The sequence below is a fragment of the Eriocheir sinensis genome, chromosome 10 (assembly GCF_024679095.1).
Source record: "Eriocheir sinensis breed Jianghai 21 chromosome 10, ASM2467909v1, whole genome shotgun sequence".
Lineage (NCBI taxonomy): Eukaryota > Metazoa > Arthropoda > Malacostraca > Decapoda > Varunidae > Eriocheir > Eriocheir sinensis.
Window position 1 is genome coordinate 5009110 of NC_066518.1, and position 27284 is coordinate 5036393.

The window sequence follows — 27284 nt, forward strand, 5'->3', positions numbered from 1 at the left end:
CCCCCCCCCTCCGTCGTCCCCTCCCGCAGGCAGCTTCCCCCTGGTGATGGTGGAGGTGGTGCTGAAGCGGCGGATCAGCTACCACCTTATGAACACCTTCCTCCCCTCCGGCCTCTTCGTGTGCGTGTCGTGGCTCACCTTTCTCGTGCCGCCCGACCAGATCCCCGGCAGGATGGTCCTCACGATCACCACCCTCCTCACCCTCGTCTCCATGTTCGCCGCTGTCAAGTAAGTGGGTCGTGGTGGTGTCTGTGGTGTGTGCGTTTGGGGATAGGGGTGATGGTGGTGATGATGGGGTATTTGTTATTTATTTTTTATTTTTATTTTTTTTACAGCAGAGGAGACAGTGCAAGGGCGTTCAAAAAAGAGAAAACAATAATGAAAAAAAAAGAGCCCGCTACTTACTGCTCCTGTGTATTGTTCTTCGTTTTCTTGTTCTTGCTTTCTCGTTCTTTGTTCATTTGTTCTTGTTCTTCTTGCTTTTGTTTCCGCTTTTCATGTTTCTCATCTTCTTGTTCTTGTTTTCTTCTCCCTCTCATCGTTTTCCTTCACCTCCGCCTCCTTTTCCTTTTCCTCTTCGTCGTCATATTCCTGCAAAATGTGTGTGTGTGTGTGTGTGTGTGTGTGTGTGTGTGTGTGTGTGTGTGTGTGTGTGTGTGTGTGTGTGTGTGTGTGTGTGTGTGTGTGTGAGAGTGTGCGTGTGTGTGTATTTCTTTGTGTCCTTGTATCTATGTGAATGAACATAACAAAGGACTGTTCAATATTCGTTCTGAAATATAGGACCAAGTGGGCCATGTAACTGGGTGGAGGGGAGGGGGGAGGGGAGAAGAGGGGAGAATGCGGAGAGGGGGGGGGTGAGGGGGCAGGGAGAGGGGAAGGATGGAGGGGTGGAGGGGGAAGAGTGGAGTGTGAGTGGTGGAGGTGAGTGGAGGGGTAGGAGGGAGGAAGGGGAGAGGGGCGGAGGAGGCAAGGGGGGTGGGGAGGGGGGGGAATGCATGCGTGGGTTTAGCAAGCGTGATTGATCTGCCTCTGTTGCATTGTCTTTCTTATTCATTCCATTAACACACACACACACACACACACACACACACACACGCACACACGCACACACACTCGATAACGGCATGAATCTATCTCTGCATAAATAAACAAACATACATAAAGACATAAATTACAGTGAACAAAAGCAAAACCAAAAAAATAAATAAATAAATAACTGACGTAAAAATATATGAAAAATCTCTACCTCGCCACTGAACTCAATATACAGAAACAAACAAACAAACAAACAAACAAATGAATAAGTAAGTAAACAGATGATAACAAGTGAAGTAAAGGTGAATAGATAAATGAAAAATATAAAAAAAATCGGCCTATTGAACGCCCTCTTGCGGCGAGACACTAACAGGGCGTGATTTATTTATTGCCACGAGGTATTTATTGCGTGGTCGGATGGTGGAGGCAGTAGTAGTAGTAGTAGTAGTAGGAGGAGGAGGAGGAGTAGGAGTGGTGGGAGGAGAAGGATAAGGAGTGTTGGTAGCAGTAATAGTAGTCGCAGTAATACCAACAAAGACTCATAACTTTCCTAACGAACTCCGTAACTGCCAACCTTCCCTTTCTTCTTCTCCACTCCATTATTCTTTTTAACTTTCTTTGCTTCCTAACTTTGTATACTTTTGGGGCCTTTACGCCTGTCACCTTCATTCGCCCCTTACCTGTCCGCGTTATTCATCTGTTTTTCTTTTTTTTCTCTGTGACTATTTCATCATTTTCTGGCTCTGTTCTTTCCTTGACTGACTTACCTGTTTTTTCTTCCTCTGTGAACGTTCCATCATTTTTTGTCTCTAATCTTCCCTTTTCTTTCTTACATTTTCACCTGACCTCTTTTTTTTTTTCCTCTGTGACCAATCCATCATTTTCTGCCTCTGTTCTTTCCTTGACTGACTTACCTCTGTTTTTTCTTCCTCTGTGAACGCTCCATCATATTTCGTCTCTAATCTTCCCTTTTCTTTCTTACATTTTCACCTGACCTCTTTTTTTTTCCTCTGTGTCCAATCCATCATTTTCTGGCTCTGTTCTTTCCTTGACTGACTTACCTCTTTTTTTTTCCTCCTCTGTGACCAATCCATCATATTTTGTCTCTAATCTTCCCTTTTCTTTCTTACATTTTCACCTGACCTTTTTTTTTCCCTTTGAGGCCATTCCATCATTTTTTTCTCTATTCTTTCCTTTTCTTATTTATATCTTTGTCTTAACTTTTACTATTTCTTCCTTCGTAGCCATTCCATCATACTTTTGTCTTCTTCTCTTTTCTTACCTTTGTCTTACCTTGCTTACCTTGCTTACCTTTGTACCTACTCTCATCCGTTACCTTTCTGCTATGTGTGTCATCTTTTGGCCTTACTAACCACCCCACCACAGACTCAGAGGCTAATGCAACTGATGTGAGCACTGAGGTCACGCGCAGCTATAGAGTGTGCCCTTAACCTTTCTTTATTTACGTCATTTTCTTTTTTGCCTAACTTTTATATATCTCATTTTATCTCTTTTCTGATCCCTCCTCTCACTCTTTCTTTCTCTTCCTCTCCCTTACTCTCTTTCTTTCTCTTCCTCTCCCTTCCTCTCTCTTCCCTTTCTCTGCTGCCGTATTTCCTCACCTTTGACCCTTGCATACCTGTCTTCGCCTTTCCTTCTATACCCTCCTTCTGTGCCCTTCAATTCCCTTCCTACTCCTCCTGCGAACCGTTCTCTTTAGTCTCCCCTTCCGTCATCTGATTTCTCTATTTCCTTCTTTTATCATCTGTTTTCTCTATTCTCCTCTTCCCTTAACAGCCCCTTATTTCTGTGCCCTTTACTTTCCTTCCTATTCCTCCTGCGAACTGTTCTCTTTAGTTTCCCATTTCATCAACTGATTTCTCTATTTCCCTCTTTTATTAACTGTACGTTCTAATCTCCTCTTTCCTTATCCACTTCTAAACCCCTTCCGCCTCTCCCCCTTCCCTCTTCTAGCTTCTTTTATTCTCCCTTTTTCTCCCATTTCGTCAACTGATTTCTCTATTTTCCTTTTATTAACTGTACGTTCTATTCTCTCTTTACATGAGTCTCCCTGTGCATCCTTGAATCCCTGACTCCCGACCTTTCGTTCCTCTGGCGTCCTCTATTTTCTCTGTAATTTCCAATTCGTCAACTGATTTCTCTATTTTCCTTTTATTAACTGTACGTTCTATTCTCCTCTTTACATAAGTTCTCCTATGCATCCCTGAAACTCTAACCCCCCGACCTTTCCGTTCCTCTGGCCTCTTCTTTTCCCCTCGTTTCTCCTCTTCAATTATTTCGCCGTGATTCTTCCATCAAATGTTGCCGCTGTTCCTCCCTCTTGCACAGCCCCTTTGCGCCCATGACCTTCCCCGCGGGTTTGTCTTTCCTTGATATTTTGCCTTCCCATTCACTGTTCTCTTTCCTCTACCTGTCGAGTGTTTTCCTCCTCTGTTCCCTCACCCGTTTCCCCCTCTTCTTACCCTCCTCTTCCTTCATCCCTGTCACCCATCTATCCCTCCCCACCTCCCTCTTCCTCGTTTATGCCCTCATTAACTCCTTTCTCCCTCCTGCTCTCCCTCCGCAGTGTTGCAATATTAAGCGGCAAAGAAAGACGAATCGCGGAGCCTGAATCAGATATTCCACCGCGAAGAGAAGAGAAATACAGCATAACCTTCCGAGGCGCACTAGGAAAGGCAAATTATCGAGCGAGCGAGAGAAAATTATTGTACGAAAATAGTTCAACGCTATTTGTTCTTCACGGGCAAACTTTCACACTTTCTGTACTCTCTATTCTCCTCCCCAGCAATTTCCTTTTTCTCTCCCCTTCTCCCCTCCTCTTCCCTCCTCTCTGCCCTTTAACATACAAAGGCAAAATAAATCTCTCCCCTGCAACTCCCTTTTTCTCCCCTTCTTCCCTCCTCTTCCCTCCCCTCTGCCCTTTAACATACAGAGGCATAATAAATCTCTCCCCTGCAACTCCCTTCTCTCCCCTTCTCCCCTCTTCTTCCCTCCCCTCTGCCCTTTAACATACAGAGGCATAATAAATCTCTCCTCTGCATTTCCCTTTTTCTCCCCTTCTCCCCTCTTCTTCCCTTCCTTCTCCCCGCTAATATGGCAAGCGGCAAAAGATAAGCTACCCTCTCCCCTTCCCCTTCTCTTGCAATTCCCTTTTTTCCATTCTCCCTTCTCCCCTTCTCCCCTCTATACCCTTTAGAATATATAGAGGCAAAAGAAAAATACCCATCTCTTCTCCCCTCCCATATTCTCCCCTCTCTTCTTTTCCCTTTAACATAGAGGCAAAAATAGTTCTCTTTTCCTCCCTTGCTGTCCCCCTTTTCTCCCCTTCTCTCCATTCCTTTCCTCCCCTCCCCTCTATCCTTTAAAAGACACCGAGGCAAAAGAAAAGATGCTCCCCACTCCCCTCCCTTGCAGCTCCCTTTTTCTCCCTCTCTCCCCTCTCCCTTCCCCTCTGCCCTTTAATATAGCAAACAGCAAAAGAGCGAAATATTTACTCCCCTCTTTACAGTTCCCTCTCTCTCCCCTTTCTCCTTCTTTCTTTCTCCCCTCCTCTTCCATTAAAGATACAAATAGGCGAAAGAAAAATGTCAAATGAGAGAGAGAGAGAGAGAGAGAGAGAGAGAGAGAGAGAGAGAGAGTTAGTGATATGAATGTGCACTGGTAATAATAATAATAATAATAATAATAATAATAATAATAATAATAATAATAATAATAATAATAAAATGATAAAGGAAATCCACCAAAATCCACAAAAAGGTCATTGGTGGCAAGTAAATGGATTTCTCCCCTTTTCCTCTCTCTCCCCCTTCCTCCCCCTCCTTCCCTTCTCTCCCCCTTCCTCCCCTCTTTCTCACCGTCTTTCTCCTCACCCCTCAACCTTACCCCCTTCCCTCCATTTCCTCCCCACCTTCCTCTCCCTTTTCACTCCCCCTTCTCTTATCATCCTCCCTCCTTCTCACATCCTTACACCCCTTTCCTCTCCCTTCTTCTCCCATCCCATCACTTCAGCACACCCTTCTCCCTCCATCCCTTGCCCCTGTACTAATATCACCTCCCATCCCTCCTCCCCTGCCACCCCTATTCACCCCTTCCTCAGCCTCCCCTTCCTCTGCCTCCTCCTGCGCTCCTCTCTCTCCCTAACACCATTCTCCCTTAACTTCTTCCCTCCTTTCCTCCTCCCCTTGTTCCACTCCCTTTCCTCCTTCCTCCAAAGCACTTCCTGATTCCTCTCCCTTCCTTAAATCACTCCCTTCCCCTTATTCTCCCTCCTTGCCTGTCTCTCCAAGTCCCCTCTTCCTTCCCTCCTTGCCTCCCCTCTCTCCTTCTTTTCTTCCCTCCCTCCTTGTCTCTCTCTCTCTCCAAGCCCCCTCCCCCTTCCCCTCTCTCTCTCCCTTACACCACCTGCTTCTTTCCTCCCTCCTTGCCTCCTCCTCCCCATTCTCTCCCTTACACCTCTCCCTCCTTTCCTCCTTCCCTCCTTAGACTTCTCCCTTCCTTTGCTCCCTCCTTATCTCTCCCTCCGAGCCTCCACCTCCTCCCTCCTTCCTCATACCACTTTCTTCCTCTCTTCCCTCCTGGCCTTTTCCTCCAAGTCTCCTCCTACCCCTCTCTCCCTCTTCTTCCTTGCCTCCCTTCCTCCCTCCTTCCCTGCCTCTCCCTCCAAGTCTCCTCCCTGGCATAACTTCCTTTTAATACATCACTTAATTCAGGCAACGTCCGCGGACCGCCATGATTGCTCCGCCTTCCCCTCCTCCCCTTCCCCTTCCTTTCCCTTGACTCCCCTCACCTTCCCCTCGGCACCCCTCCCCCTTCCCCTCGGCTTCTCCTCCCCTTCCCTCGCCCTACCCTGTCCTTACCGTTCCCCTCGTCTTCCTCTTCGTCTTCCCTTTCAAATTCCTCTCCCCTTCCTCTCCTCCTTCCCCTTGCCTCCCCCTCCCTTTCCCCTCCTCTTCCTCTCGTTTTGCCCTTCCCTTCCCCTCCCCTTCCTTTTGCCGTCCTTACCGCCTTCCCCTCTCCTTTCCCTCGGCTTTCCCTCTTTGTGACCAACTGAAGAAAGAAGAAAGGTGGAGGGAGGAGGAGGTCTGGTTTTACGCGAATATTTGTTGATTTTGTTTACTCTCCCTGACTCGCCTCCGTTACTGTAAGAAAACTAACACTGAAAAGATCTGGGCCGTGGGTAAGCAGTTTAATATTTTAGGATCGATGCCGCGTCGCGAACGATAAATAATGAGCCGAACCTTCTGTATAAACAAATATATTCAGACCGCGCTAAATCCTTCTGCACCGAGACTTGCACGAGAGAAGAAAAACCTCCCACCTTCAATAGTTTAGTGCAACATGATTGATTAATTGAAAAGCAAACTCGACGGTTCTCTCCTTGATCTAAATATATTCAGATTGCGCTAACTTCTCCCTAACCAGGACTGTTGTGCGAGACAGTAATTAATTGATTAATTGAAACTTGATCTAAATATATTCAGATTGTACTAACTTCTCTCTAACCAAGACTGTTGTGCGATAGAAGAATAAGCTCTCACCTCCAGTAATTAAGTGCAACATGATTGATTAATTGAAAAGCAAACTCGACGGTTCTCTCCTTGATCTAAATATATTCGGACTGCGCTAACTTCTCTCTAACCAGGACTGTTGTGCGAGAGAAGAATAAGCTCTCACCTCCAGTAATTAAGTGCAACATGATTGATTAGTTGAAAAACAAACTCGATGGTTCTCTCCTTGATCTAAATATATTCGGATTGCGCTAACTTCTCCCTAACCAGGACTGTTGTGCGAGAGAAGAATAAGCTCTCACCTCCAGTAATTAAGTGCAACATGATTGATTAATTGAAAAGCAAACTCGATGGCTCTCTCCTTGATCTAAATATATTCAGATTGCACTAACTTCTCCCTAACCAGGACTGTTGTGCGAGAGAAGAATAAGCTCTCACCTCCAGTAATTAAGTGCAACATGATTGATTAATTGAAAAGCAAACTCGATGGTTCTCTCCTTGATCTAAATATATTCGGATTGCACTAACTTCTCCCTAACCAGGACTGTTGTGCGAGAGAAGAATAAGCTCTCACCTCCAGTAATTAAGTGCAACATGATTGATTAATTGAAAAGCAAACTCGATGGCTCTCTCCTTGATCTAAATATATTCAGATTGCACTAACTTCTCCCTAACCAGGACTGTTGAAGCTCTCACCTCCAGTAATTTTGCAACATGATTGATTAATTAAAAACAAACTCGACGGTAGAAGAATAAGCTCTCACCTCCAGTAATTAAGTTTAACATGATTGATTAATTGAAAAGCAAACTCAATGGTTCTCTCCTTGATCTAAATATATTCAGACTGCGCTAACTTCTCCCTAACCAGGACTGTTGTGCGAGAGAAGAATAAGCTCTCACCTCCAGTAATTAAGTGCAACATGATTGATTAATTAAAAAACAAACTCGACGGTCCTTTCCTCTAACTAAATATATTCAGATTGCACTAACTTCTCCCTAACCAGGACTGTTGTGCCAGAGAAGAATAAGCTCTCACCTCCAGTAATTAAGTGCAACATGATTGATTAATTGAAAAGCAAACTCGACGGCTCTCTCCTTGATCTAAATATATTCAGATTGCACTAACTTCTCCCTAACCAAGACTGTTGTGCGAGAGAAGAATAAGCTCTCACCTCCAGTAATTAAGTGCAACATGATTGATTAAGTGAAAAGCAAACTCGGCGGCTCTCTTCTTGATCTAAATATATTCAGATTGCGCTAACTTCTCCCTAACCAGGACTGTTGTGCGAGAGAAGAATAAGCTCTCACCTCCAGTAATTAAGTGCAACATGATTGATTAATTGAAAAACAACTCGGCGGTTCTCTCCTTGATCTAAATATATTCGGATTGCGCTAACTTCTCCCTAACCAAGACTGTTGCGCGAGAGAAGAATAAGCTCTCACCTCCAGTAATTAAGTGCAACATGATTTATTAATTGAAAAACAAACTCGACGGTCCTTTCCTCTAACTAAATATATTCAGATTGCACTAACTTCTCTCTAACCAAGACCGTTGTGCCGGAGAAGAGTAAGCTCCTACCCTGTGTAATTTGTTGCAACGCGATTGGTCATTAAAAAATAAAACTCCCCGGCCCTTTCCTCCAACTAAATATATTCAGACTACATTAAATTATTTTTCACCAAGGCTGTTATAGGAGAGAAAAATAAGCTCCCACCTTTAGTAATTTAATGCTACACGATTAAGCATTAAATATAAAACTCCACGGCGACCGTTTCCTCTTTTCACCAATACTTATTTTTTTTCGTTTCTGCCTATGGGGCCGGTAGGTTTTCTCGGTGGGGGCCCGATGGTCAGCCTCAGCCCATTGTGGTGCAGGCAAGTGTTTATAGTGGCGCCATCTTGCTTAGCTTATGCTGCCATTCGGATCTCATCTTTGAGCCTCTGTTTAGAGAGAGGATTTAGAGTTCGGGTTGATAGGAGGTCTTCAGGCAGCATGTGGGTAGTCTTAGGCACCGTTACCAGATGATCGCACTCAGAGCATAGTATTTACCGGTTTCTGACGCCTAACTATTGCCAAGAAACATTAGGAATTCACTATTTTAATGATAACTATAAATGAATCTTGTTATTGGGGCCCAGGAGACAGTTTTTGGGTCGGAAGTCGGTAAATATAAGAGGCTGAGTACGACAATCTGGCAACGTTGGTCTTAGGTTACTCGGCGGTGACTGTAAACTCCCAGCTCTGGCGGTGGGCGGCACTCGAACCCGCGACCTTCAGGACGCGGCACGCTAACCGCTCAGCCACCGCCTCCCCAACTAAGCTTGCATCTTCAATAATTTAGTGCAACGCGATTGTTTAATAATAAAACCCGATGGTACTTTTCTCCAATTTAATTTTTGCTAAGACTGAGATACAAAGTTATGGCGGCCATTTGATGTCGTTTATTTATGTTTACGGACACACCGCCAAGCCTGGACCACTGCATTCTCTTCTCTTCCATACGAACATTGCTTAGCGGGCTTTGTTTTTTATTGTTGCCCTCTTGCTGCTTCCTGTACTGTAAAATAAAAGCTTTGCGAGGTCAAAACTTATACGAAAATCCAAAAAAACACAATCTTAAACAGGCGCTGCTTCCGAGAGGGGAGTGACAAGACGCTTCCCAAACCGAATTTAATTGCGCTCGTTAGAACTTTCCTTTAATTTTGTGGGAGCAGCATTTTGCGAGCTTTTTTCACACTTTTATTACGTCCTTGGCCGCCTCCTTTTATTTTTATTATCACTATTATTGAGATTCATGAAAGGGCATCAAGGAAGAATTAAAAAAGAGAGACACCCAAGCAGAGTCCCCTCGACGAACAGATATGGATAGGATAAATACAGGTGACGTTAAAGTAAGGAGAAAAATAAAAAGAAAGAAAGGTGAGGAAAATAATGTCTAATGAGTTGACAGGTGGATATTTACTTTGACATACACAAAAAAAGATAATATCCTAGACTTGGATTTTTTTTACAACAAAGGAGACAGCTCAAGGGCACAAAATAAGGAAACAATAATAAAAAAAGCCCGCTACTCGAGAAAAACAGTGTCTAATAAGTTAACAGGTGGATATTAACTTTGACATACACACAAAAAAAAACTTTCCTAGACTTGCATTTTTTTTTTTTTACAACAAAGGAGACAGCTCAAGGGCACAAAATAAGGAAAAAATAATAAAAAAAGCCCGCTACTTGAGAAAAACAATGTCTAATAAGTTAACAGGTGGATATTAACTTTGACATACACACACAAAAAAAACAATATCCTAGACTTGGAATTTTTTTACAACAAAGGAGACAGCTCAAGGGCACAAAAAAAGGAAACAATAATGAAAAAAAGCCCGCTACTCGCTGCTCCTAAAAAGAATCCAAAGAGGTGGCCGAGAGAGGGGTCAATTTCGGGAGGAGAGGTGTCCTGAATACATATTTTGAGTCAGACATACATACACCGCAGAACAGAAACAGGATCAAACTCAGGCAGGTAAATTCAGTCATGTTGAAGGTTAAGTTAAGGGCGTACTCCAAGCTGCGCGTTGCCTCAGTGTTAATCTCCGTCACATTAGCCCTTGAGACAATTTTTACCTCCGCTGACGAGCACCATAATTACGACTGTCTCTGTTTGTGAAGGGAAAAGGAAAAAGAAAACAGGAAACATCAAACCCGGTGTCCATATCCCCCGCGTCGATATGTAATTACGAGAGAGGGATAGATGGACAGGTAGACAGATAGATAGGTAGAAAGATATATAGGAACAGACAGACAGAGGCAGATACAGACAGACGACGGGAAAAAAAAGAAATATCAAAGTTCAAGATTATTTCCCGCGTCGATATGTAATTACGAGAGAGAGAGAGAGAGATGGACAGGTAGACAGACGGATTGGTAGAAAGATATATGGGAACAGAAAGACAGAGGCAGATACAGACAGACGACAAAGAAAAAAAATCAAAGCTCAAGATCATTTTCCACGTCGATATGTAATTACGAGATTAATTAATTGATTGATTGAAGGATTGATTGATTGATTGATCGATTGGTTTATTGGCCTTAAGGTAGTTACATGGAGGAATTTACACTTTGTATTTTAAAAGCCACTAAACCATTGATAGATAAATAGATAGATAGACAGAAGGATAGGTAGATAGACAGACAAGAACAGACGGAAAGAGGCAGACAGGAAAGAATATAGACAGGACAGAAAAAACCAGGAACCATCAACCCCGCGTCCATTTCCCCGTGAGATAAATAGATAAATAGACAGATGGATAAGTAGATAGACAGACAAGAACAGACGGAAAGAGGCAGACAGGAAAGAATATAGACAGGACAGAAAAAAACAGGAACCATCAAGGCCCGTGTCCATTTCCCCGGGAGATAAAGATATATAGACAGATAGGTAGATAGATATACAGGGACAGAGGGGAAGAGGTGGATAGAGACAAAGATATGGAAAAAAACAAAAGAAAAAAAGTATAAACCATCAAAGCCTCGTTGGTGTGTAATCACGAGAGATGGATAGATAACTAGACAGGTAAACAAATGAATAGGTTAATAAATTTTCAGGAACAGACAGACAGAGGCGGACAGAGGCAAATATATGGACAGACGAGAGACAAGAAGGATATATTACCTTAGAATATTAATATCAACGACGTACACAGGTAAGCAATCAAGACAAACGGACAGAAACAGAGACAGAGACAAAGAAACAGACAGACAAAGAAACACATATGACACATTACCTCAGAACATCAGTGACAAAGAAGTACACGGGTAGCAATCAAGGCAGGTAAGGGTGGGTGGGGAGCAGGGGGGTAGGTATAGGCACAGCACACGGCCCTGGCAGCTTATATATCACGAGTAACAACAAACATTACTACCTGTCTTGGCCCCCCCGTCTGGCGCGGCAAGGGTGGGGGGGGGAGGGGGAAGGACCAAGAGCCATCCATCCCGGGCCACGGCGATTCCTGCGTCAGAAGTAAATAAGAAAAATAAATAAATAAACATAGACGGATGACGCTAATAAAGGTCGATGTGAGAGAGAGAGAGAGAGAGAGAGAGAGAGAGAGAGAGAGAGAGAGATAATAGCCTCTTTCGTTATGTGAGTGTATAAACTATTGTTGTTGCTGGTAATGGTGGTGGTGGTGGTGGTGCTACTACTACTACTACTTCTACTACTACTACCACTACTACTACTACTACTTCTACTTTTTTTTTTACTACTACGGCCTCCATCCATTAGAGTTGCGTTGTGAGCGATATCTTCTCTCATATCCTTTCACAAAGCAATTCTACTACTACTACTACTACTACTACTACTGCCATTATTAGTGTATTATATTGTTGTTCTTGCACCATTAAGCTGTTCGGTTCGGATGCGGTTAACAGACAGCCGAGCGAGGGTGTAATTAAAAAGAATCCGTAATATGATAGTTTGTTTCAGTGTTTTGTGTGTTCTCGCACTAATGATTGCTCTTTCTCCCTCCTTGTCCTCCTTCTCGTGTTCCTCCTCCTCCTCCTCCTCCTCCTCCTCCTCCTCCTCCTCCTCCTCCTCTTTCTCGTCCTCCTCAGCTCTCTCTTTTTTTTTTCCTTTTTTGTTTCTATTTTTGTGGCGTTTGTTTTCCGTGTTTCTGTGTTATTCTTAGAGGGTACGTAATTTCAAACCTTTAGTGTAGTAGTAGTAGTAGTAGTAGTAGTAGTAGTAGTAGTAGTAGTAGTAGTTGTAGTAGTAGTAGTAGTAGCGGGCTTTTTTTTAGCGGGCTTTTTTTTACACCTTTTTTATTGTTGCCCTTGAGCTGTTTCTTTAGCTGTAAGTTGTAGTAATAGTGGTAGTAGTAGTAGTAGTAGTAGTAGTAGTAGTAGTAGTAGTAGATGTTGTTGTTGCTGGTTTTCATTATTTCCATCTGTTATTACCTTCACTTCTCTTCCCTTCCTCGTAATTTTCTCCTCTCAATTATCTCCATCATCTACATCGTTTTCACTTACCTTTCATTTTTCCCTTAACAGCGTAACTCCTACCCTCTCCTACTACCCGTCCACACTAACCCATACTCACCCTCTTCACCCACCCAGACAGGAGAGCCCCAAAGTCTCCTACGCCAAGGCTGTGGACCAGTGGATGATCATGTGCGTGGTCTTCGTGTTCCTCGTGCTGCTGGAGTTCACCGTCGTCATCCGCATGTACGAACTCGGGCGACGGGCGGCAGCTAAAGGGGCCTCGAACGTGTCTTCACCGCACCCCAACCCCGACGTCGAACCCGCCAACACGCCAGCCACTCCGACGCGGCCCTCCAGCACCACCACCACAGCCTCGCGTCAGTCCACCGCAGTCCCTTCCGTGGATGAGCCCTCGCGAAGGAACCCACTCAAGCAGCAGAGGGTGTGGGAGGACGGGAAGGAGACGGTGGGTGACTCGGCGGCAGACAGGGCGAAGCAAGATAAAGCCACCTTCAACTGCTTCTCAAGACCCTTCCATTATGTGAGAGAGAGAGAGACTCACACACACACACACACACACACACACACACACACACACACACAGTTGTAGTCAAGGAGTTTGTTGTGGTTATTAGTATATTCGCGCACCGACACTTGAGTAATGTAAGAAGTTATTTTGGGGGGGCGGTGTTGTTGTTGTTGTTGTTTTTACGTTTTGGTAAATCTTCCTTCTCTTACAGTTCAGTAGTTTAGTGTGATGGTTGTTTGCTTCCCTTCCCTTCCTGTCCTGTAGTGTGTGTGTGTGTGTGTGTGTATGTGTGTGTGTGTTTGTGTGCGTGTGTGTGTGTGTTTTCTTTCTTTCTAATTCGCCTTTCCCATTTTTTTCTCTTTTCTTTTATTGTTTTTTTATTATTTCTATTATTTTATTCTGTTATTTTATGTTTTATCTTAATTTTTTTCATAATTATTCGTTCACCTTCCCTTCCCATCCTGCCTGTCTTCTTTTTCCTTCTGCCTTTCTCGTTTTTCTCTAACTTATTTCTTTATTTTTGTTTTTTTGCGCGTCTCATTTTTTCCTCTTCTTTTTCTTCACGGTTGGTCGTTCACCTTCCTTTCTTGTCCCGCAGTTCATGTTTCCTTTTCCAATCCTTCTTTTCCTCTCTTTTTTATATCTCTTTTTTGTTCCACTTTTATCCTGTCTTGGGTTGGGCGTCTCTTTCATCCGCTGTTGTTTTTCTTTTGTTTTTTTCGCTCGCCTTCCCTTCCTGTCCTCCAAATTGTTTGTTTCCTTGTTTTTTTGTAATCTTCTAATTCCCTTTCCTGGTTTCCTTTATTCTATGTTTTTCTGTCTTTTTTTTATTCAGTAGTTGTGTATGGTGGGTGGTTGTTCCTCACCTTCCTGTCCTGAGGTTTGTTTGTGTGTTTGTTTGTGTTTTAATCTTGTTTTTCTCTTAGTTTTATTTTCATTCTCATTTTCCGAGACTTCATTTTTTCAGTAGTTTCCGTAGTTTGCTGCCCTTTAGTTTGTTTGTTTGTTTGTTTGTTTGTGTGCCTCAAATTCCCTTTTCTCAGTTTTCTTTTCTCCTCTCCATTCTTTTTATTCTCTTCTATCTCCAGTTAGTTTGTTTGTTTGTTTGTAGGCCTCAAATTCCCTTTTCTCAGTTTTCGTTTCTTCTCTCCATTCTTTTTATTCTCTTCTATCTCCTGTATTCTCTCTAGTTATGCGTCTCATTTGTCTTTTTTTTCCTTTTTTTAGTAGATTTGCGTCATGGCAGCTCACTCACCTTCACCTCCCCTTCTGTAGCTGATGTTTTCTCTTTGTCTTCATTTATCTCTGTCTTCCTTTCCTCTTGATTGTCTCCTCTTTATCTATCTCTTTTTATAACCTTTCCCCTGTCTTTCGTTTTTAATATTAGTTGTCTGTCTTTTTTTCAGTCTTTTATGCTTCTGTTTTCTTCTTGTTTTCATATTTTTCTTTCTGACTCTCTAAGTTTTCCTTCTCCGCTTATCTCTTATATATCTCTTGTTTCATTTTGTCTTTCTCATTATTATTGGTTGTCTTTCTCTTCCTTTCAATTTTTCATCATTTCTTTCTCTCCTTGCGTCTTTTTTTTCGTCCTCCAATTTTTTTTTCTTCATCTACTTCTTTCATATGTCGTTTTTGCTTGTCTTCTTTTTCTTATATAAATTGTCTTCGTTTTCTCTTCCTGTCTTTTCTAATCTATCTCTTCCTTTCCTCTTAATTTCATCCCTTCATCTAATTCCTTCATGCATTTTTTTTTACTTATGTCTCTCTCTGTGTGTGTTAAATGTCTGTCTCTTTCAATTTTTCTTTCTTTTATTCTATTCTTTCCTTCACTGCATTTTTTCTTTCCCTCTAAGTCTCTCTTTTATTCAAACTTTTCACGTGTCTCCTTTTTTGTTTATTTGTGTGTCTGCCTTTCAATCTTACATTCTTATATTCTCTCCTTGCCTTCACTTTATTTTCCCTTCCCCCTAACTCCGTGTGTGTATATAATAAATAATCTAATTCTATATAATAATAATTTGATGTACATTGATTTAAATAAGAACTAACCCATTTTTTGCTTATCCGTTCTTCTCTACTTCTTGTTTTCTTCTTTATCTCATCTTCTTGCTCTCCTTTCTTTCTTTCCTTCCTTCCTTTCTCTCCTTTCTTCCTTCCTTGTAACCCTCCTTTCTTTCTTCTTTCCTTCTTTCCTTGTAACCCTCCTTCCTTTCTTCTTTCCTTCCTTCCTTCTTTCCTTGTAACCTTCCTATCTTTCTTTCTTCCTTCTTTTTCTTCACCTCTCTTCCTTACTTCTTTCGTTTCTTCCTTCCTTCCTTTCTTCTAACCCTCCTTTCTTTCTCCTTTCCTTCCTTTCTTCCTTGCAACCTTCCTCTCTTCCTTTCTTCCTTCTTTTTACTCACCTCCCTTCCTTCCTTCTTTCGTTTCTTCCTTCTCTCATTCTTTCCTCTCTTTCTCTATCTCCCTCCCTCCGTCCACCCCTCCCTATCTTATCCACCCTTAATCTCTCCCTCCTTCCCTCCCTTCCTCCCTCCCTCCCTCCTTTCTTCACTCTCTCAATCCTATTATCTAAATTCCTTTCCTCTTTCCCTTCGTCCTTCCTTAATGAAGCTCCCTCCTTCCCTCCTTCCCTTCTTCAGTCTCCATTCCTAATATCTTCCTTTCCTCTCTCCCTTCCCTCCTACCTTAATCGCCCTTCCTCCTTCTCCTCCGCCGTCTTTCCTTCCTTCCAAACTCCCTTCATCCATACTATCTCCCTTTCTTCTCTCTCTCTCTCTCTCTCTCTCTCTCTCTCTCTCTCTCTCTCTCTCTCTCTCTCTCTCTCTCTCTCTCTCTCTCTCTCTCTCTCTCTCTCTCTCTCAAACAATCTGCCTTCTTTATCTTTCCTTCTCTCTATCTTAATCACCTTCGCTCTTTCAGGTGCAGCCAACTGAGACTCTTGCTCCTTTCTTTGTCAAGGTTAGATCGCCCGCACCTTGCCACGCCCTCCTCACACCTTATTAAACCCCCAACACCTTTCAGTGCACACCTAAACCTTGCCAAATGCTCTCGACACCTTCCCCTCTACCCAGTGCAAGTTTATACTGTCTCGATTCTGTTTCATACATTTCTACGATGCCTCAACCCCCTCACACACGTTCTATCGTCATTTAACTCCTTATCGTCCCTCTGAATGCCTGTCACATGCTCTTAACGTCTTTTAAAACGACTCGATACCTTTCCCTAACCATTGCAAGCTTATAATATCTCCCAATCCCACTTTATACCCTTCTACGATGCCTCAACCCCTTCACACACGTTTTCCCATTACCTAACTCTTTTGACCCCCCCCTGAACACCTCGCAATATGCTTCTGACACTTTTTAAAACGACTCGATACCTTTCCCTAACCATTGCAAGCTTATAATATCTCCCAATCCCACTTTATACCCTTCTACGATGCCTCAACCCCTTCACAGACGTTTTCTCATCCCCTAACTCTTTTTATCCCCCCTGAACACATCACAATAGCTTCTGACACTTTATAAAACGACTCGATACTTTTCCCTACTCACTGCAAGCTGATAATGCCTCTCAATTCCACATAATACCTTTTATACCCTTCTACGATGCCTCTCACAGACATTTTCTCATCCAACTCTTTTTACCCCCCTCCAATATGCTTCTGACACTTTTTAAACGACTCTACCACCACCAACAAGCTTATAATATCTCCAATCCCACTTTATCTACTTTCTACGATGCCTCAACCCCTTCACAGACGTTTTCTCATCCCCTAACTCTTTTTATCCCCCCTGAACACCTCGCAATATGCTTCTGACACTTTATAAAACGACTCGATACTTTTCCCTACTCACTGCAAGCTGATAATGCCTCTCAGTTCCACATAATACCTTTTTATGCTACTTCAATCCTCTCATAATAGTTTTCTCGCAATCCAACTCCTTTTACCCCCTTTTAACACTCCTTACACGCTCTTGACACTTTTCAACGACTCGGCACCTCTCCCTACTTACTGCAAGTCTATAAAAACGCTTAATACTCTTCTATGCTACTTCAATCTTCTTATAATCGTACTCCCGTCATCTAACTCCTTTTACCCCCGCCCCCCCCCCTATGGACACCAGTAGGATGCTCTTGAAACCTTCTGAAACGCCTTAAAACCTCGCCTTACCCACTTGGAACCTACAATGTCTCTCAGTTCCACTTAATCCTCTTCTGCGGTACTTCAATCCTCTTATAATCTTACTCTGGTCATCTAAGTCCTTTTAATCCCTCCATGAACACCTGTAGCATGCTCTTGAAACCTTCTGAAATGCTTTGACACCCTTCCTCACCCATTTGGAACCTATAATGTCTCTCAATTCCACTTAATCCTCTTCTGCGGTATTTCAATCCTCTTATAATCGTACTCTGGTCATCTAAGTCCGTTTAATACCCCATGGACACCAGTAGCATGCTCTTGAAACCTTTTGAAATGCTTTGATACCTCTCCTTACCCACTTGGAACCTATAATGTCTCTCAATCCCACTTAATCCTCTTCTACGGTACTTTAATCCTCTTATAATCGTACTCTGGTCATCTAAGTAGCGGACTTTTTTTTTTTCATTATTGATTTTTTTTTTGCCTTTGAGCTGCCTCCTTTGCTGTAAAAAAAAAACAAAAAACATTGGACACCAGTAGCATGCTCTTGAAACCTTTTGAAACGCTTTGACACCCTTCCTCACCCATTTAAAACCAATAATGCTCCTCAATTCCACTTAATACTCTTCCACACTATTTCAATCCTCTCATAATCGTTTTCTTGTCATCGAGTTCCTTTTGCTCTCCTCTGATCACATATTACATGCTCTTGACACCTTATAAAGCGACTCGATATCTTTCCCCACCTACTGCAGGCTTAATTGATTTTATTTGATATCTTTCTAGGCTAAGTCAACCACTTCACTCACGTTTTCTTATCATCTAACTCATTTTATTTCCTCTGATTATCTCTCACATGCTAATGAAACGACTCGACACCTGCCCCTAATCTGTGCAACCTTATGATTCCACTAAATACTTTTCTACGGTACTTTAATTCTCCCATAATCGTTTTCTTGTCATCTAACTCCTTTTACCTCCACTGATCACCCATTGCACGCTCTTGACACCTTCCAATTCCTTTCCCAATTTGAATCTATATTGGAAGCTGCCCCAACCCTTTTACATGCGACGTCTGGTTCTGATGCTTTTTGCTGAACCATGAACCTCTTTTTTTTTTTTTATGCACTCGTGTTTACCAGACTCAGCGCCCTCATTTCCCTCCCAGCGGGGTGTTAAGGTATCAAAAGAGAGTCGAGAGTGAGAAAGTATATTAATTCAGTGTTTACAAGTCAATTCATCCTCCCCTTAATCATCATCGTCATCATCATCATCAGATTTTTACGTAGGTAGGTAGGGGTAGGTGGACACACACACACACACACACACACACACACCTGTTAATTACGACACTATTTTTTTTATATATAATTTCGACGTCAAACAAGAAAGAAGGAAAGCAGAGAAAGAAGGAGAAGAAAAAGGAAAAGGAGAAAGATTAGACTTACTCGGTAGCTGTGTGCGTGTGTGTGTGTGTGTGTGTGTGTGTGTGTGTGTGGCCGTCAAACTTTGCCATAATCTTAGTAAGGTGCCATAACTCCAGACTGCGTGACGAGGGCAGACGAGGGAGTTATTGCCTGCAGTAGGAAAGTTACGGGGAAAGGGATGACGAGAGAGAGAGAGAGAGAGAGAGAGAGAGAATATAGAAAACAGAACACAAGAATGAAAAAATGACGAAGAAAATTTAACACATAGAAAGGAAGGCGGAAAGCAGGAAGGAAGAAAGGAAGGGTTATAGACAAGGAAGGAAAGGGAGAAGGAACACAGGAAAAAGGGTGAAAAGGGAGGAAAGAAAAAGGGAGGTAAGAGAGAGGAAGGGAGAGAGAGACGACAGGGAGGCAAAGAGAGGGAGGGAAGGAGATAAGACTCAGCCATAAGTCGCAGGAGGAATAAGAAACCGATGGGGAGAGAGAGAGAGAGAGAGAGAGAGAGATAAAAACAAGGAAAGAAAAGGAGAATTGAAGAAAGAAAAAAAAAAAAGAAAAAGAAGAAAAAAGAGAAGAAGAGAGAGAGAGAGAGAGAGCGCGCGCAAAACCAAACCAAACTAAACTTCCCTCTCAGCAGAAAAAGTTTACATCACTCATTCTTTTTCTTTCTTCTTTGTTCAAGGTTAAAGATTTACCAAGACACGACTTTTGCCACTTTGTTGAAACTTGACATCAGTACATATGATTCGCCTTCAGAAACCCACAAAACGCATAAAAAGTACACGACCCGACGTTAGATTTTTACGTTAGTTTCATACCCAGCATCGATTAGGTTTACTGGCGCCCGTGTTACAAGCTCTCCCATTCCAGGCCTTTCCTTTGATATCAGTTCCAACATCATCAGTGTACCAGACGCCGCTCCCTACGAAATTTTATGACCCACTTTAGCGGTTTAATGGCTTCATCCAACGCGTAAATTTCCTCTGGTAGTAGCTCTTGTATGGTTAATAGTAGTAGTGGTAGTAGTAGTAGTAGTAGTAGTAGTAGTAGTAGTAGTAGTAGTGGTAGTAGTAGCAGTAGCAGTAGTAATAGTAGTAGTAGTAGTGGTAGTAGTAGTAGTAACAGTAGTAGTAGTTGTAGTTGTAGGAATAGTAGCAGTATGGTAGTAGTAGTAGTAGTAGTAGTAGTGGTAGTAGTAGTAATAGTTTGGCGCATATAGGCACATTAAAATAAGTAATTGAAAGTTCAGTTTGTGGACCCCGAGGATATTGAACGATTTAGACGCTGCACGTTTTTTTCTAGTTGGTAATAACCGCCAACGCTTAGAGAAGGAGAGCTTGGAACACGGGCGCTAGCTAGTGCAGTTTTGTTTAGTACTAGAACGTGATAGCCTACTCCTCGTTAATGCTTTACAGATAAACCAGAAGGCCTATTGGTTACCACTCTTAGTATTACCAACAGGCTTCAGAGAATGTGTTGATAGGGAAATGCTCAAGCTAGTACATAATAAGAAGAGATTCAGGAACACTTGAGGTCGTATTATGAGACATTTCGCGCGCCCAAGAACACATATTTGACAAGGCTTTCGTAGGAGTTGTGGGCATTTCCAGGAGTAGTTTTATGACCCTGGTGTTAGCTTGACCCTTCCTCTGTACCGTGAACCTAAGGAAACACTCATTAGAACCCAACTGACCCCCTCTTTAACCTTTAGAAATTGTTCATGTGAGAAGCGAAAATGTCTTAAAATACCAACCTAATTAGAGTACATCACATCGGCACCTTCCTTCACCTCTCTCGCCTCACATTCTTAGAGCACATCACACCATCCCCTCTTTCCTTTAATGTGTTGCTAAGGAAATGTTGAAGCCGGGACACAAGAAGAGGTTAAGGAACATTTGGTTAAGGTACATCACACAATCACTTTTCTTGACCTTCCTTGCCTCACATTCTCGGTTAGAGCACATCACACCATTACTTCTGTTTTCTTTGATATGTTGGTAGGGAAATATTGATGCTGAGAGACAAGAAGAAGAGGTAGAGGAACATTTAGTTAGTGTACATCACATAGGCACCTTCCTTCACCTCTTGCCTCACATTCTTGGTTAGAGCACATCACACCATCAAATCTTTCCTTTAATGTGTTGCTAAGTAAATGTTGAAAAGCTGGGATTCGCTTCTTTCCACTTTGCTTGCCTCACAGTCTCGGTTGGAGCACATCTCATCTTTAATGTGTCGGTAGGGAAATGTTCAAGCTGGGATATAAGAAGAAGAGATTGAGAAATATTTGATTAGAGTACATCACATAGTCACATCTTGTCACCTCTCTTGTCTCACATTCTTGGTCAAAGCGCACCACACAGCGTACTGGCGCGGCGTTCAAGAAGACTCAGTATCGCATCCCGCCCACCGCGACAAACAAGCTGGCAATTTTTTAGCCATCGCCGAGTGGCCTAAGACTACCCACATGCTGCACCCGGACTCTAGATTCTTTCGAAAATGGGATAAAAGATAAGCTCCGGGGGGGCAGTATGAGCCAAGCAAGATGGCGCAACTGTAAAAACTTGCCTGCGCCACAACGGGCTGGACCGACCACCAGGCCCCACCAAGAAAGCTTACCGGCGCCACAGGACAAACATGAAAAAACAAAAACAAAACACTTTCACCTCTTTCCTTTAATGTGTTGGTAGGGAAATGTTCAAGCTAGGACATAAGGAGAGGTCGAGGAACATTTAATTAAGAGTACATACATCATCCCCTCTCTCTACCTGCCTTGCCTCACGCTCTCTCCGTCCCACTGTGTAAAGCAAGAAGACAGGAGTTGTGAGAATCAGGCGTGATGCTTAACCTTGGCGCTGCTACAGTCACCCTTTTTTTTTTTTACAATATAATTTTAGACTTTAACATTCTTACTTTTTAACTTCGCTTCCATAACATACTTTTAGCACCTGGGGATATGTAGAGGGTGTTTGAACACACACACACACACACACACACACACACACACACACACACACACACACACACACACACACACACACACACACACACACGCACGCACACACGTACACGCACACGCACGTCCCCCTCCCACATACACACACATGAACGCTACTTTTTTATATCTCTAATTACAAAAATAGGTCTTGATTTATCATTTTCTTAAGTCCAGCATATTTTTTTTTTTCAGTCAAACTCGACACACTGCAACACATTGTCTTTGATCTAACACAATGCATGCGCTCTTTGCTGACTTATATAACGTATCTTTTTGTTTTATACCCAAAATCATTTACTTCTTCTATGTATACTAATCTAGATGAGTTTGTAAGATTATGTGTGGATTAATGTCTCACACGGAACTTTATTTTTTTGCCAAATGTCTGCCAGTAATAATAAAACAGGCTCTTCGTTTGGCACTTAAGTAGCTCACGTACAAATATATCTTCACATCAACTAATCCAAACATACAGAAAGGCCAAATCATGAAGTCTCACCTCACTCCAAACTCACATCTTTCAGTTTCATGTAGAGTAAAAGAGTATAGAATAGAATAGAATTGTGGTATAATGACTGTCCAAATTAGGCTGCATGTGCGTAGTGGACGCTTTTCTTATATACAATAAAGGAAGCAGCTCAAGGGCAAAACAAAAGACAAGAAATCCCGCCAAACGCTGCTCCTGCAAAAGAAAACGGAGTGAGTGGCCAGACAAGAGGCTCACATTCGCCTGGAGGAGGTTAAAGCCTGATTTTTAAACGTCGTATAAGTCTTCAGTTACATAATTTGGAGGATTTGTCTTTTCTGGCCGTTATTCAAGGCGTGGTTTGCGGATTTTTTTATATCACTGTTTACGTTTGAGTTTGTAATAATTATGTAGACCGAACTCTGAAAATCCAACACGTCTAACTAACCCGGCCCTCAGAATGGAATTTCAATGTCAAACTAGCCACATAACTTATTTGACCCCTCTTTCGGCCACCTCTTTGGATTCTTTTTAGGAGCAGCGAGTAGCGGGCTTTTTTTTTATTATTGTTTCCTTTTTTTGTGCCCTTGAGCTGTCTCCTTCGTTGTAAAAAAGAAGAATACTAATACGACGCTTAAAATATCTGGGGTAAAATTTATTGGTAGTTGCAGGCATGGCGTAGATGGGGGGGGGTTTCCGTGTAAATTTGAAGAGTGTGAACACTGATTCGTCTTTACCCACAACTTAAAGGAAGCAAAAGGAACGAACCTAGGCTCAATTCGAAGTCACGGCAGGTTCTCACAGCATAACGTACAACCAAGACTAGACACTAATCCATCTTCTCCTACAGCTCAAAGAAAGTAAACCGAACAAATCTCAGCTCACTTCGAAGCCTTGGCAGCTTTTCACAGTATGGACTATAAATAAAAATTGACACTAATCCATCTTCTACAGCTCAAAGAAAGTAAACCGAACAAATCTCAGCTCACTTCGAAGCCTTGGCAGCTTTTCACAGTATGGACTATAAATAAAAATTGACACTAATCCATCTTCTTCTGCAGCTCAAAGAAAGTAAACCAAACCAACCTCAACTCACTTCGTACACCCTTTTTGCAGACCTCGGTGAAAAGGGTCGGGAAGGCGGATATGCTGGGTGGAGGTAACAGCGGCGGCAGGGACACCAACTGGAAGAGCTTTGCAGACCGCGTGGAGGAGTTGAGCCTAAAAGTGTTCCCGCTCTTGTTCGTGGTCGGCAACCTTGGCTACTGGACATACTGGCTCGGCCGAAGACGGTAGCCTCGAAGTAGCCACCCTCTTCTTCGTCTGGTATACTTCTCCCACTCCACACGGTACGTCGCCTTATGGATACCCTTCACCGCTCCATGGGAAAAGACATTTGCCTCCTCCTCGTAAGCCTCGAAAGTAGCCAGCCTCTTCTTCGTACTGGCTCGGCCGAAGACATAAGCCTCGAAGTAGCCACCTTCTTCTTCGTCTGGTATACTTCTCCCTACTCCACGCGGTACGTCGCCTTATGGATACCCTTCACCGCTCCATGGGAAAAGACATTGGCCTCCTCCTCGTAAGCCTTGAAGTAGCCAGCCTCTTCTTCGTCTGGTGTTTCTCCCCCTCCACACGGTTCGTCGCCTATGGATACACAACACCGCTCCTTACGTAAGCCTCGAAGTAGCCAGCCTCTTCTTCGTCTGGTACCTCTTCCCCTCAACACGGTACGTCGCCTATGGATATACAAAGTAGCCAGCCTCTTCTTCGTCTGGTACCTCTTCCCCTCCACACGGTTCGTCGCCTATGGATACACAACACCGCTCCTTACGTAAGCCTCGAAGTAGCCAGCCTCTTCTTCGTCTGGTACCTCTTCCCCTCCACACGGTTCGTCGCCTATGGATATACATCACCGCTTCTTGGGATACGCCACTCTCCTCCTCCTCCTGAATTTGTGCATTGGAGCGTTCTGGTTGGGACGAAGACAGTAGCCTCGTAGTAGTTGGGGTCTTCTTCGTCTTCAAGTAAGCTTAATCACGTTGTATTGCTCTTCAGGTCCGCCATTCCACTCCTTGGGATATAATCTTCCTCCTCCTCCTCCTCCTCCTCCTTTTCCTTTTCCTTTTGCTTTTCCATTTTCTCCTCCTCCTTTTCCTTGTTCTGCTCCTTCTCACTCCTCCTCCTCCTTAATTTTCTTTTCCTCTTTATTTTTCTCCTCTTCCTCCTCCTCCTCCTCTTCTTTTTTTTCTGCTCCTCCTCCACCTCTTCCTTTTTCTCCTCTTCCTTTCCTTCCACCGAATCTTCTATCCCACACGTTCCCTCATCACTCAGTGTCATCACAATCCTCTCCTCCTCCTCCTCCTCCTCCGCGCCGGGAAGAGCAAGGAAGTGCCTGGCTAAGTGGTAAAATTCAGGCAAAAACAATCCATGTACCTTTAAAGCAGAACGGAAGGAGGAACGGGATGTGCTTGTCTTCGTAAATATTATCTTTTTAGTGTGTGTGTGTGTGTGTGTGTGTGTGTGTGTGTGGGTGGGTGTATTCTCTCTCTCTCTCTCTCTCTCTCTCTCTCTCTCTCTCTCTCTCTCTCTCTCTCTCTCTCTCTCTCTCTCTCTCTCTCTCTCGCTCTCTTCCTCTCGCACTCTTCCCATTTTTTTTCTTTTCATGCAACGATTACTTTATGGAAAATACCTCCTCCTCCTCCTCCTCCTCTTCCTCTTCCTCTTCCTCTTCCTCCTCCTCCTCCTCCTCCTCCTCCTCCTCCTCCTCCTCCTTCGACAACATAACACACAAGAGTATTTTGCGATTCACAAACTGGAAGAGATCAATGAAGAGAAAAATAAGAAGGGGGGAGAGAGAGAGAGAGAGAGAGAGAGAGAGAGAGAGAGAGAGAGAGAGAGAGAGAGAGAGAGAGAGAGGTAATATATATACTTGTTTGGTTTCCTTTTCTGTCACCGCGAGGAAGGATTTGATTTATCTTTTTTATTATTATTCCTACCATGAGTGACGCGGCCGAAGTTACGTCAGCGAGCGAGTGAGTGAGTGAGTGAGTGAGTGCCATCAACAGTACATATAAAAAGACTTGAGTTAACTACACGTTCAGACAGACATCAAAAGGCTACACGAGACGAAAAGTGGAGGAAAAACAAATTAAACATCCACTACTAATATTTATACAGGCTAATAATATGTGTTCCTCACCATAGCAATTTACACACACACACACACACACACACACACACACACACACACACACACACACACACACACACATTAAACATTTGACAGATAATTAAAAGAGTCAACGAGTAATGAAAGAAAGCAAGAAAGAAAGGTCAGTTCGAGGAGGCCGACTGACTGACATTTCGAAGAGTTATTTATTTCTTACTTAACTTTACTTTATCATGACGGACACGGGACACCACGCCACCGGAAAAGGGGGGGGGCGGGTGGGGGGGGGGGGGAGGGGCGCTAGACGGCAATGTATCACGTCCAGAACACCAAGAAAACACATACCCAGCCATGGACACTTATTGAAAGAGTTGATATCGGGGTGGACTGAGGTAGGTGGGGAGGGGTAGGAGGGGGGGGGGAAGAAGAAGGTGAGGGTTGGAATATGTGATTGGTGTGTCATATTAATTGTTGGGGGTTGAGGATAAGGGGGTGAGGGGTGAGGGAGGGAAAGAAGAGGGGAGGTAGAGAAGGAGATGAGGGGTGCTTCCTATGACACAGGTATTTGGTAGAGGTGAGAGAAGGGGGCGATGGGAAGGGGGGTAGAAGGGGTGTTTTATTACTTGTTTGGAGGGGGGGGGGGTGAGGGAAGAAAAGATGGGGTAGGGGAGGTGGGGAGGAAAGGGTTATGAGGATTGGGTGTATCGTATCAGTTGTTGTTAAGAAGGAAGCGATGGGAAGGAGGATATAGGGGGCATTTTATTACTTTTTTGGAGGGGGGTGAGGGAGGAAAAGAGGGGGATAGGGGAGGAAAGGGTTATGGGGATTGGGTGTGTCTTATCAGTTGTTGTTGTTGTTATTGTTGTTGTTTTCCTCTTCATCATCCTTAGCTTCGTCCATCGTCACGCACAACACTCCTCGTTAGCGTGATTTCATGATCTCTAACACCACCTCTTCTATAAATAACCAACCTTCCCTCCATCCCTCCGGCTTAACTCTATACCGCTTCTAATCGTGTTTTAATGAAGTTTCCCCTCGTAATAAGGCCACCTCACTGTTTGCTGTTGTCCTTCCTCCACGCACTCACACACGCACACACTCACACACTCGCACAAACACACACACGTCTTCGGTTAATTCTCTTTTGTCCATCACGCAGCAGGAGGGAGACTGCAGCGGCGTGTGGGGGTGATGATGGAGGTGGTGGTGGTGGTGGTGGTGGGTCAGTCGCTTGTGTGTGTGCTTCTTTGTGCGTTTGTTCCCTCGTCCTCGCTGACCGTATATATACCTGGGCGGTGGGGAGGGCTTCAGACAGGTAGGAAGAGCGGGGAACACCTCACCTCGCCTCACCACACACCACCTGCAGGTTTTCCCAGGTCTTAACTTTGTGGTCCTTATTCAAGAGTTTGTTCTGTATACCTTTGGCGCAGCGGTGTTTTTGTGCTGCGTTTTGCTGGAGGGGGCGGCACAGGGCACGCCGCACCTACCTACACTCCCCTCCTCCCTTTCCCTTGTCTCGCCGCACCTCACAACACCTGCAGGTTTTCACAGGACTTAGCCTTGCGGTCCTTGTTCAAAAGTTTGTTCAGAATACCCTTGACGCGGAAGCTGTTCTTGTGGCGCAGCTTCCCGGCGTTGGTGCTGGTGGGCGAGGAGGTGCTGTTCCCCCCGACGCTGTTGGTCGGGGACATGTCGAAGCTGCCGCCTGCCGACCCCTCCCCGCCCGGCTGTGCTTGCTGCTTCAGGCGGATCTGTGGGCAGGAGGACACGTGAGAGGCGCCATGCTCACTCCGCCATTGATAGATAGACAGACATATAGATAGATAGATAGAGTGATAGATAGAGATAGGTAGTTTTTTACGGTAAGAGAGGCAGCTCAATGGAAAAAAAAACAAGAACGACAACATAAAAGCCCGCTAGACGCCGCTCCGAACAAAGAAAAAAGAACGAGAGGCCAGATGGAGAGATAGATAGATAGATGGATAGATAGGCAGCAAGGCAAACAATCATGAA

At 43.7% G+C, this 27284-nt stretch overlaps 2 protein-coding genes across 4 annotated transcripts in view; one reads left to right on the top strand and one right to left on the bottom strand.

Moving 5' to 3' along the window:
• Positions 1-17384, top strand: part of LOC126996340 (glutamate-gated chloride channel-like) — a 24278-nt gene extending 6894 nt beyond the window's left edge. Inside the window, exons 3-5 of the mRNA XM_050856710.1 lie at positions 30-228; positions 12677-13007; positions 17364-17384. Coding sequence (XP_050712667.1) covers positions 30-228; positions 12677-13007; positions 17364-17384 — 551 coding nt within the window. The remainder of the gene's footprint in view (positions 1-29; positions 229-12676; positions 13008-17363) is intronic.
• A 7617-nt stretch (positions 17385-25001) lies between these two features.
• The window catches only part of LOC126996484 (serine/arginine repetitive matrix protein 1-like), an 88937-nt gene continuing 86654 nt past the window's right edge, over positions 25002-27284 (bottom strand). For all 3 annotated transcript variants that reach the window (XM_050856985.1, XM_050856986.1, XM_050856984.1), the window contains one exon: positions 25002-27022. In XM_050856985.1, the coding sequence (XP_050712942.1) occupies positions 26798-27022 (225 nt within the window). In that variant the 3' untranslated portion in view covers positions 25002-26797. The remainder of the gene's footprint in view (positions 27023-27284) is intronic.